The following is a 12646-nucleotide window of genomic DNA, read 5'->3' on the forward strand; positions in this document are numbered from 1 at the left end:
ATTTACCTGTCCTTGGACTTTGTTGGACCAGTACTATAATCTATAATATTTTCTTTACTTTGCCCTTTTCTCACGGATTTATCGGCTTGCACTTCTTTTAAAATAATAAACAAAAAACACATGTATCCGGTTAAGCATTGGCATATTGTTTTCCCAAACAACTCAGAGTCAATAATCAAATTCAAAGCCTGGCACTGGCAGGCCCTTTCTTTCACATGCTTACAGCATCCATTCCCTTCTCGTCTGCGTAAAACCTTTACAGATAATATATCACTAAATTTTAACTAATCTTCTGAATCTTCTCAAACATGCACCAAGATCCATTTCCATTATCCATCTCACTTGCCAAATAAAAGAATGTACTGGCAGACCTGTGTGCTGAGTCTCTTAATCATAACCAATTAAATGCAAAAACGAAAACACAGTTGCAAATTTGGTCAATGATTAGCTAAAATTATGTATTTAGTGTTAAAAATGTTTACAAAGTATTCAACCCTCTAAATTTCTCACTAACACATCTAACAAATCTCTCTAGCTCCTTGCCTACATCATTTCTCTACCGTCACTAGCCAGCCTACACAATTTTCTCCTACATTTTTTCTTTTTCAAATTGTTCCCCAATCCTTGATCCTCTTTACAATCCAGCCAAATGCTACCAAGCCAAATTTCCAAAGTCCTCGGGATCCTCCAAAATGCAACCACAACAACCAAAAGTCCACAACACAACTTGCAATCAAACCCTGCAACAAGAGAGTTCCATAAGTTCAGCACACGACGGCCGCGTAAAAGAAGACAAAGAAATGAGCCCAACGGCACAACCAAAATGATTTCTACCTCGTTCATCCATAGTAATCACACTTCAGGGCTCCCCTCCTGCACGAAAGCTTTGGACCAATTCCTCAAACCTCAATATTTTCAATGACCGTGCATTCTATGACCGTGCATCATCAGCATCCGAGTCGCTTCCTGAAGAAGAGCCTGAATCCGAATCTGCACAAAACATTAACACAACTAAGCATTTCTCCCACACATTTCCCATCTGCACAACACTCAAAAACACTTCAAAGATCAGATTGTGAGGAGTGTTGTACCACTCGAAGACGATGAATCACTACTTGAGCTACTAGAGCTGCTAGAGCTACTACTCGCGGCATTGTTATTATGAGCATTATCCTTCTCAATCTCCACCGGTGGGAAACTGCTCATTGGTATCTCATCACCAATGTCCACATCTTCATCCCCAGCTTCCCCCTTCTTCGCCTTCTTTGCATCTGTCGCCACTTCAATTTTCTCAGCCATAGGCACCTCCTACACAAAAATCACTCGTATAAGAATACCACTAAATCAATAAACAAAATCATAACAATGTAACTACAAAAATCACAACAGCTAATAATTCCGCTCACCCTATTGGCATCTGCTGAAGACACATTGTTGATGCCCATCAAAGCTTGCCTTTTAATCTTGCTAACCATCTTCTTATAGTTAGTCACAAACCGATCAAGCTCCCAAAGAGTCTCTGTGTCAAGTGCCTCAATATCAAGCTCGATCTCATCCTCATCTTGCCTAAGATTCCCATTCCTTTTCTTCAGAATATGAATCACTTGCTCCATCTTCTCTTGTGGCAAGCTCTGCAACCCTATCCCCAACTTGTGCTTCTCTTCCATACTCATCTCTCTCTTATTCGGATCCTTTGCCTTCGGCTTAGGCTGCTTCAGTGGCTTTACTGCCGGTGTAACCCTCACTGGCGAGGGTGTTCTCACCGGCATCTGTGGAGCCGCTGCCGCTGGTGGGGGGTTCGGCTTAGGGTTATGGTTTGACCCAGTTGCTAAAACTCGCTGCATTGGCTCAGGTTTTGGCAAAGGTTGTTGCTTTACAACCTCTTTCTCTTTCACCTCGTGAAAATTCCAGGAATGTGCCGGAAATTCATCATCAAGAACTCGCTCCTGGACATCTTCTTGCATCAATTTCTCATTAATTGGCCGAAACAATTCCTCAAATCTCGCTAGAAATTGCTCCGCTATGATATGCACTTCGTGGTCTTTCGGATTGTAAGTCATCGCATTGTTGAAAGTCAACCGAACATCAGCTGCAAAGCTCGCCGGCGAATCGTACAAATTCTTGGACAATTTTGATTTAACGGTGCCAAGATCCATCGGATTTTTGATGATATCGTAATAATCATGCAAGGCCATACCAACAACATCAACCGGGGAATTGAAGATGTACCCAAGTTTGTGTTTCATCAACTTCGTCAAGATTTGCCCACAATTCTTCATCAACTTCCCATTATCTTGTTGATTCAGTTTCTTCAACTCGTTCGACACAAACGGCCGCTTGTTGCCGGAAATTGACGATTTTTTAGAGCCGGATCTGAACTGCGGCGATTCGATACGGTTCTTTAGCTGCCGAATCTGTTCCAGCTCCGAAATTAGACGATTCTTGAGCTCAAAAAGCTCTTTTTTTGAATACGAAGCAACGTTGAAGCTGACGTAATTACCCACGAGAAGGTGATCGTTGTTGGGTCTTCGGTTGATGGACGACGCGTCGTCTGAGGCGGCTGATTGCGTTACTGCCGGCGACACGTCGTCAATTTGACAGCCGTTGTTGATTTCAGGGTGAAAATTTCTTTTTTTAGGGTTAGGGTTTGGAGCTTTTCCCATGAATTTAGGACCACTGCCTTTAGTTTGCATCGGCCAGTTGCCTTCTCCGCGATTGGCTAACACCGCCGATGCCATCCGCTGCCGAAATTTACCATTAATCGCCCAGATCGTGCACCAGACGCGCCACCGCCACTAACGGATAATTTTTATTATTATTTTAGGGTTTGGGAATTCCCCTATTCAGAGCGAGGAACTAGAGGGGGCTAGCCTCCCTTCTTAAAGACCATCAGATCTGCCCGTTTAGATATCGGGCAACATCTCACCCGTTGGTTCCTTTTTGTTCGTTCATCTTACGGTTTGTATAGTTCTAGAAGTACCCGAGATTCTACCCGGATGATCTGTCATGGACGGTGGGGATTCTGTGGTTCACTTACGTGTCTGCACGCGAGTCCGTTGGATTGGAGAGATGTGTTTCTCTGATTCGGGGATCTTCATTTGGGGTGAATTTGGGTTGCATGTGCCGTGAATTTAGGGTTTTTCACGTACGTGGGGCCCACATGAGATGACGTGGATGCAAACGGCCAAGTGGGTGGACCGGCGTGAGCTAGAAGCTACGCGCATGTGGAGGTTGATGGTGAGATCGCCCTGCGGAAATACCTTGTCAATGCTAGGGGCATTTTAGTACATGGCTAAAAAACTTCAAAATCACGCACTTGCCCTCAGAGGAATACTTTTCTCTCACCCAATAAAACCTTGACACGTTTGATGTAATACTTTTCTCTCACCATGTGTCAAATTTTGATTGGATGAATCCACAAACGTTGTTGCTACTTGCTAAGAGTTTTTTCTCCAATTAATTGTTGAAAATTATTTTGAAAAAGATATGAACTTATCAATTAATTAATTTCACTATAGTTATTAATTAGGACAATTAAAATGTTGGTTTGAAGAGATTCATTGGATTTTAGTGGGTAATATATATATATATATATAAGAGAAGCATTATCCAATCAAAAATTGAGTTGGTTGAACATAATTGATGTCTCTTTCTTTTGTCCTTTTCTTTTTCACCAATAACCTGTTAAAATCTTATCCCTTTTTTTTTAATATATATATTTTTTTTCTTTAATGGGAGATCATCAATAAATGCAATTGCAAATTATTCCAAAATAAAATGCTCAATTATCTGGTACTCGCGCCAAATTTCCTAATAAATATTCAATTTCTGTGTCCTAAATTTATCAAAATGGGTCCAATAATGGTAGTATTAGTTTTTAATCATTAGTGAGGGTATGAGGGATATAGAAACCCATTATTTTTGCTCCATAGTATCTCACTTAATATATAACATCAATATTATCACAATCAATTATAGCAAATTAGTTAAAAATTTTGAATATCCAACACACCGGAACTATATCTGAATACGTCTAATATCTTGAATAACTCAATTATCTGCCCTCGAAGACAACGTGTATATTCTTAATTTTTTCAATAAAAAAATAAAAATAAAATAAAATTATTCTCATTTTTTTTATCTATTATTGTTTTGGATCCAACATTCTTGGCAATTCAGTAAAGCAGGCACTGGACTAAACCTAAGCCTACGCAAATAGTAAGCAAATGAGAATGGAAGAATTATGAAGGTCTTGGTCCACAACCACCACCACCACCACCACCGCCACCACCACCACCACTGATATGATAATGTGAAAGTTAGAAAAAGGTGAAAATACATACATACATACACATAAAATATTATATTCAACTTTTTTTTTCTTTTTTTTATCAGGATTCAGGACTCAAAGTAGTTCAACTTGCATGGGAAGGAAAAAGGGGATCATAGTATTTGTCGATAAAATGTGACAAAATTAGAATTGAGTCATATCAATTGTCATTTCTGGCAACTTTGTAATCAAATAACAACGTGAATTGAGAGGCACTACGATGGTAATGGGATATTTTTGAGGTTTTAGCCAATCTGCAATGTGGTTTTTGATATTACATATATGTTGCAATCTCTAATGTCTTTTTTTTTTTTTTTTTTTTTTTTTCTGCTACCATCAATGTAATTGTTCAATGAGTTATGCTATAAACATAACTTTTGTCCATGCAACTAGAGGCAGTCTTGTGACTGCTTCTAGATTCGAAAAATAAAAATTTCAGGAGAGATAAAGAATCCTATGTGAAATTTATATTTCTCTAAAGGTTTAACAGTTTGGCTTCTTAATTTTTTTATTACTCTTTTGAGTTTTGACCTTCTCAAAATTGGAGTTCCTTCGGTCTAAGTTCTGACCTCACATCACCGAAACAAAATCTTGGTTCCCCCACGGTATCTATATTTCTACTAATTGTGTCCGCTGCAAAATGCAAATTGATCATGTCAAATATGTGATTTCCTATTATTAGTCCCAAAATACTTCTCAAAGTGCAAAATATTCTCACATCCCATAATACAAACATGAGGGTTGGGTCTATTTTGGTAATGTTATAATTTAAAAATAATAATAATTATTGTTAGCCATGCTGTGGAAACAATTAGTTGTAAAGAGAATCAATTACTTTGTTAAAATTTATTTTTTAAAAGTACGGTGAGTTTTTAAGGCAGTCCAATGTATTCGAGAAATTTAACTATTAAACCGCTATAAGAATGTAAATTAGATATAATATTGAATCAAATTTATTTAAATTTTTATAAACATGTATGTAAAATATTTTTATTGTGTGTATAAAATAATTGATAACTAAAATAAGTATTTTATATTTTTTAATTTCAATTTTATTTTTTAATCTCAATATAATTGGTACTAATGATAATCTCTTTGCAATTAGTGATTTTATTTTCTAACTAATAAAGATAATTTTGAATTTTTATAATATATATACGTATAAAGATATATATGAAATTGTACCAAGTATAAAACTAATTTTCAAAATTAGACTTTGAAAAGTATTCATTTCTTACTTTTCAAAATTTGCCGTAAGATTGAGAATCTGTCGATTAACCACTGATTTAGTGAGATCATGAGACTTCTTCTTTCGACCCTAATTCCGGTGATTTTGCGAAAAAGCGATTTCTAAAAAAATTTAAGACAATCCAAAATCAGCTTTTAGTTTTTCAAAATCGTCACTTTTAAATCTCCTAAAAACAATCTCAAACGGGCCCTTGATCACAAATCTACAAGACAGTGTAAGATTGTTTAAATAAATATTATTTAACCACGACGAGTTAATTTTTAGTTATATTCTGTAATTATTTTTTAATTACAGAATTATATTTGTAAACAAAATTAAAGGCAATGATTCACGAATCTCTTAAAAAGTTTTCTCTAAGTGCATTTGTTATAACATGCAATCCAACAAAACATGTACAAGTGAGCAATATAAGAGGTGGGTCAAATAGGCTAGTGTATCATTTTTAACACTATTTTAGTTGAACTGCAAATTACAATAAATATAATTGAAAGAGACCAACCCTCTTTAAAGCGAAAATTTTACAGAAATTAACCACAAAACTTTTAAGGATTTGCTTTGTCATCACTCGTTCATATTGTACAATCTTAAAAAAGTGGGGATCGCTTGATGAGACGAGCCATGCAATTAGATTATTATTATTATTATAACTTGTTCCCAAACTTGTTCAAGCTGACAATAATAATTGTGGGTTTAGTCGCCGTCACGGGTGAAAAATTTGCCGCTCAAAACAGTCGGCACAATTTTGGCTTCTTTCTCTTTTTGATGAAAATGTACGTTGACGTTCGCAGTTTCCTAAAAGAAGATCTTTTTTGTAGAAAAGAAAAAAAAAAAATTGCCATCTTCAAGTGATTCGATTCATACTACAATTTAACTATTATTTAAATAAAACATTTGGTACTAATCTTATCTAAATAAATACTATGAGACTTGAATCTCAGAGAAACGAGAGACGCTTATCACTTGATGAATGATTGGGCTCATGCAATTTTCAAAAGTTCAGCAAAACTATCATTTTAACAATTATTTACTGTAAATTACAGTTTTTGTAAAAAAAAAAAATTATAATTATAAATTGAGTTTGTTATTACACGTCAGATCACGAGTCAACGTTAATATTAATTATAAAAAAAATTTACAATTACAATTAACAATTATAAACTCAATAAGTTAAATTTTTTTAAAAAATTTATAGTTTTTTTTTTCCTTTTGATAAAGACCTACAATTTTGAGTCTGTTAATGTTAGCCGGATAATCTTGCTTAGTTAATTGTTGGAATTAATCTTCAAATTTATAAATAAATTATTTTCAATAAAATAGTTAAAAAATATTAAAATAAATAAAAAAAAGAGAAAAAAAAATATTTTGAAAGCCACCAACTACAATTCAATACATTTGTGTTGAATATCCCTCGTTCTCAATGAATCCTAAATTTAGAACTTCATTATAAGTTAAGTTCTACAACATAAACGAAATTTTCTGAAAGCTACCAACTAAAACTTAGAAAACTTCAAATTTTTTTCCACGGAGAGTGAAGATGAAATGAAAAAGCGTTATATTAATAATTATATTATATTCCTTCTCAAGCTACTACTATTACACTATTATTTTATTTTGAACGGGGAGAGGGAAGTTCTCATTAATAGAGGATTCAATGAAGAAGTTTCGAGCCAATTGTGCAGCGACATAATACAAACTCATTATAATATTACAAGTTGGACAAAACAAAACAAAACAAAACAAACGAAATATAATTAATTAATGCCTAATTATGTATATATACACGTCTGATCTCAACAGATTAAACAAGTAATCAAAAGTATGAATTGGGCCATAACATAAAATTATTGAGCAACTTTGATTATACATTACAAAACAAAAACTATGCCAAACAGTCAGTTGATTATTATTAATTAACGAACAAAAAAATTGTGGTATTAAATATTAATTAGCCCACAAAAAAGAAAAAAAGGGGGTCGCGGCAGCACTCATCAATGAGACAGCAGCAACACAAAGCAGCAAGGCTGCAAACAGACTGTTTAACACGATTCACAGTTCTTAATTGCAAACGTCCGCATGTTTTAAGAGGCGAATTCAAACAAATCTAATAACGTGTACAAAACGACAAACAACAATATATAGATTAAATTTTGTATTTTACAATATTCAAACGACCGAGTATTTTTTTTGTTAATTTTAATTTTGATAGTTAGTACGTACCTTGAGGATGGTATGGATACGCATACTTGGGTTCATACATAATTAATTTGATGAAGAGGAGGAGGCCGGCACCCAGCAAGAATCGATGGTGAGCGAGCTGTTGATTAAAATTCATACACACACACACACACACACACACACACACACACACACACACATATACACAGATATATACGTACACGTGTCCAAAAGCATGTTAACGTGTTCCCTCTTAATAGTTAATACCACGGCGGCAACTGTTTCGTTACGATTCAAGCGGTTGGGTTGGAATAAAAGTGCATTTTCAAATACTGGCTTCCGCATTTTATTAACGTGTCTGTCAGATGGATCGTCGTATTAGTGTAAAAAAACGTTTACAATATTATAAATTGCTTCACAATATCGTAAAATCCTTTTATGACGCTTTGAAATTTGTGAAAATAGTTCTCACACTCTAATAAAATTAAAAATCCTTACTTGATAAAAATAATTCTCAATCACGAATCTCTGATTCTATTAAAATTGGGCATAAATATATAAATATAATTTATTTTAATCTATAATATATTAATATTTATGCATAAAAATATGTGATTTTTTTTTTTATGTATGGGAATGTTGCCATATAAGACTTGCATAAAAAATTAAAAAGAAGAAGAGGAAGAAGAAGAAAAGAATAATTTTATTGGAGAAATTAACGAACTCATACATATGGTACATAATCAGATAATCTGGATGAACTCTTTACTTAATCGGTGTAAATTAATAAGATAAACAAAAGTAAAATTTGTTTTTCTTTATCTTGACCTAACGTTTCGATCATAATAAATGTGACATGATCAGTCCACGACGACGACAAAGGGATCACAGCAACACTCATCCAAGAGACAACAGCAACACAAAGCTGCAAGGCTGCAAAAATATCAAGCACAAATTTTAACAACAAATATTAAAAAAAAAAAAAAACAAATAAATTATTGCTATGAATTTATATATATATATACACGTACACACACGCATACAGTAAGTTAAAAAGGAGAAAAAAAAAACTTAAAAAATTAAAGATTGAGAATGGGAATCAGCAATTACCATCCTTCAAGAAAAGTTGGTTCTTGTTTTGGTGGTGGAGCCGGTGCATAATACTGCGGTGGCGCCATCACCGGCGGCTGCGGCGGCGGCCCTTGATAACTGCCTGAACCACCATATCACAAATCATTGGACCCAACGTTTAATATTTGCCCAAAATAATCCTAAAAGTACTTCCAAAAAATTATAAAGAAATTAATAAGAAATTATTTTCACTAATATAGTTACCTGGAGCAGGATACGGGTACGCATATTTGGGTTCGCTCATTCTTTTGCCAAACAGAGAATTGACAAAATTCACTGATTGATCACAGAATAATAAAACTCCTGGTCCTGGATTTTGTGTTCCAAGGCATTTCTATTATATATATATATATAGAGAGAGAGAGAGTGTGTGTGTGTGTGTGTGAATATGAAGTCAGATCAAAGAGAAGAACATTATTGTAGCTTGTGGAGGCATAAAGAAACTTCCATTCAAAAAAATATTTTTGTAAGCTGATTAATATTATTGTAAATATCAGTGTAATATATCTGCTATAATAGCAGTTGTAACTATTTGTGTAATGCAGTAATATGATGATTAATCAGTATTAAAAAAAAAAACATAAGACTTTCCTTTTTCCTTTTTTCTTTTTTCTTTACCATTAATGGTTAATAACGAGACATTTAATATTACTTATCAAATAATTTGATATGATAATTCGATTCTAGAAAGAGATACCGAACGCGGCTGAAAGCAAGTCGTTACTGTTAATTTTGTTTTTGGTTTGGTTTCTAGATTCCATGTTTCTTTGTAAAGTTATAAGATTTCTCTTTTCACATTTGGTCTTTTGTTAAATTAATATTCCTTGCACACAATGTAAGACTTCGGTTTTTTAGCTTCCTTGGAGGCCTGCATTGACTTTTAACGGTCTAGAAAAAAAATTAGATTAAACCGGCAAGACCTGCTCTCTATCTGAATCAAACTGTATTTATTTATTTATTTATTTTTTGGTTATAAATGCTTATCTTTATTTCTTTTCTTTTTTTTTTCTAGATTTAGTAGTGTTGCTAATCTTTATTTTACTAATTTTTTTAATAATATTCTGTGACTCGTGTTTTTATAAGCACAAAAATTATATCAGCACTGAAGTCAAATCCTTCGCAACAGTACAAACACTGTCTTAGTTTCTAATAAGTGTTTCATTTTCTCTTGTCCAAAAGTGGGAGCATCGGCACCAACAGCCTACTAATTAAATAGAATTATGCATGCAAGCGATTGAGACCGTCACTAATAAATGTTCTTCCTCAAAGTGGAAGCAATCCCATCCAATTACTTTACATCAGTTCTCATTTGGTTTATTAATGATTCTGTTGCGTGACGTGATCCGGGTCATCTGGACATAAGCTCAATTAATTTATTAATGCAGTTTTCATGTGCATTATACATCTTCTTATTGAGTTCTTTGTACAATTTAATACTATTCTTAGATATGAAGTGAGTATATTTATCAGAATAAAATATTAGGAGTTATCGTAACAATTAAGGTATTGTTTGAGAGATTGAGGTTGAGCAATTTTAACTTTGAAAGGTATAACACTAAAGTGATTGATAAATAATAACTGTTGTAATTTAAAAGATAAGTCGATTTGATTTTATACTCGTATAATAAAAAAAAATTATTATATTTCTACTAATTTTGAAAAATCTTTTAAGGTACAATGTCTCAATACCAAACATGGATGCATGCTTACGTAGGCTCATAATTCAATGGACGCATACTTACGTAGGCTCATAATTCAGCCCACTATCATATTGGGCCGTAGTTTCCCAACTGGGCTAATAATATTTTGCATTCTGCTTGAGCCTTTGGCCCAGTTAATGGGCATTTTGGGTGCCACGGATGCGGAACAATTTGAGTTTTACTGCCGAGTGCCCATTCCTTTCTTTTTCTTTTACTTTTCTTTTTATCTCTCTCTCTCTCTCTCTCTCTCTCTCTCTCTCTCTCTCTCTCTATATATATCAAAGATCAAGTGGTTTTCAAATAGTATTTTTTTTTCTTTTTTGGGCCACCGAACTCGAGTTATGGGAAAAATAAAAATTAAAAAAATTAATTTGAATCTTGTCTACCTACCCTTTTTCTCTTCTATAAGATCAAAATTGGCACTCTATTTGCTCCCTATAGAAAGATCAAGTAGTTTTCAAATAGTATTTTTTCTTTTTTGGGCCACGAATTCGAGTTATGGGAAAAATAGAAATTAGAAAAATTAATTTGAATCTTGTCTACCTACCTTTTGAAAATATATACACACACACAAATAGATGATAAATCATATTTACTATTGTTCTTATAATAAATAAATTTTTATTGACAGATATTTCTCCTTGTGTCGGAGAAAATCTTTTGATTGTGCTAATCATTTCATTCATTAAACCTCGTTCCGACGAATTTTTAATTATACCCTTTTAGATTTGACATGATTAATTCATTTAACTCTCCTTGGTTATTACTTATTACTTCTATTGCACGCGAATGGGGCTATGCTTGTCAATTTTGGGTTTATACAGTAAAAAATAAAATAAAAAATTATATTAAGTGTTTAATGCCATGTTGTTGTTTAAGGCATATAATGATTGCTTTGCAATTTTAATCAACTTTTGTGAACGCATAATAAATGATTGCGCGTAATTTTATTATAAACTTGAAAAAGAAGTTTTCAACTTTAGGGGTAAAAAAAAAAAAAAAAAAGAAATAGAAGAAAATGACTGTTATTTGATCCATGACAAAGATCTTGTGATAATAATAGTGTCATTTTGAAAGCTTTAAAATGTCATCTCTCGAATTTTCCTTTATTAATTAATTTTGGAAGAAAAAAACAAACTTGCTCTTCTAATCATATTGAAGAGAACTCAATTGCGTATTGAACTTAAAATCAAACCAAATCCAATTTTGTCGAACCCAAATCCAGTCCTGGGGCCTGCAATTAATTATTTGGATGTGACGCATGTGAAAGATGGAAAACTCAAATTAAATCATTGAGATAAATAGATGGACATATACATTATACACATAAAATGAACCAATAAATGGAAATGTAAATGTAAACAAAGCACATTTGCTAGCAATGATGAAGGCCAAACTAGTGAATTTGAGATTATACTTTCTTTTTTTTTTTAAATGAGAATGAATTTGAGATTATACTTGATTCATGAATATATACGTTGAGATAAATTTTGTGACTATTAACATTATTTATTCATAGTAGAAGTTTTGTTTTTTTGGGCCCCTTTCTCCACATATAAAGAAACTTATATATATATAAAATAAAAATGATATCATAGTTAGTTGTATCAGTCATTTTACTATGAATAACTTCACATATAGTCATATATGATGGTTGTTATGTTGCATAATTGTGTAACGTTCACTAACCCAAAAGTCGTTACTAGTAACACAAAAGTATAACCAATAAAAACTAATTGTGTGTTAATGATAGTATTATTAATTCAATTGCTCACGTCATGATGTGTTATTAGTAGTACTTGTTGGGTTGATGTATGTTACATAATTATTTAACTTAACAAGGTCTGTCATATATTTATAACGGCTCATAAATAAAATAAAAATTACTGATTAACATATTTGTATTATTTATATCGTGTCATTCATCATGACGTGAGCAATCTCGATCACTAAATTATTAGGAAAAATGATATTCCCTCGAGTAGAACCCCAAAACTGAACCATTTTTCAAGTTCTAGCTTTGTTGAGTTAAAAAAGAAAAGTGGAATTTTGGGTTTGAGT

General features: G+C 33.1%; 1 protein-coding gene and 1 long non-coding RNA gene across 3 annotated transcripts; both read right to left on the reverse strand.

Moving 5' to 3' along the window:
* Positions 1–172: 172 nt before the first annotated feature.
* Positions 173–2851, reverse strand: LOC18034204 (transcription factor GTE2). 2 transcript variants are annotated; one of them, XR_002904296.1, is made up of 4 exons: positions 1407–2851; positions 1092–1308; positions 835–990; positions 173–740 (listed from the first exon to the last, which is right to left on the reverse strand). XR_002904296.1 is itself a non-coding variant. In XM_006422595.2 (3 exons), exons 1-3 carry the CDS (start codon positions 2736–2738, stop codon positions 932–934), a joined length of 1608 nt encoding a protein of 535 aa, XP_006422658.1. In that variant the 5' UTR covers positions 2739–2851; the 3' UTR covers positions 173–931. The 2 variants fall into 2 exon arrangements, 1 of the variants encoding a protein (XP_006422658.1); XM_006422595.2 differs by having other exon boundaries at positions 173–990.
* Positions 2852–8473: 5622 nt separating this feature from the next.
* LOC18033978 lies at positions 8474–9216 on the reverse strand. Its single transcript, XR_002904335.1, has 3 exons — positions 9090–9216; positions 8865–8967; positions 8474–8687 (listed from the first exon to the last, which is right to left on the reverse strand). It is a non-coding gene; the product is annotated as an uncharacterized LOC18033978 (long non-coding RNA).
* Positions 9217–12646: the final 3430 nt, after the last annotated feature.

This window comes from Citrus clementina, unplaced genomic scaffold (assembly GCF_000493195.1).
Source record: "Citrus clementina cultivar Clemenules unplaced genomic scaffold, Citrus_clementina_v1.0 scaffold_8, whole genome shotgun sequence".
Taxonomy (NCBI): Eukaryota; Viridiplantae; Streptophyta; class Magnoliopsida; order Sapindales; family Rutaceae; genus Citrus; species Citrus x clementina.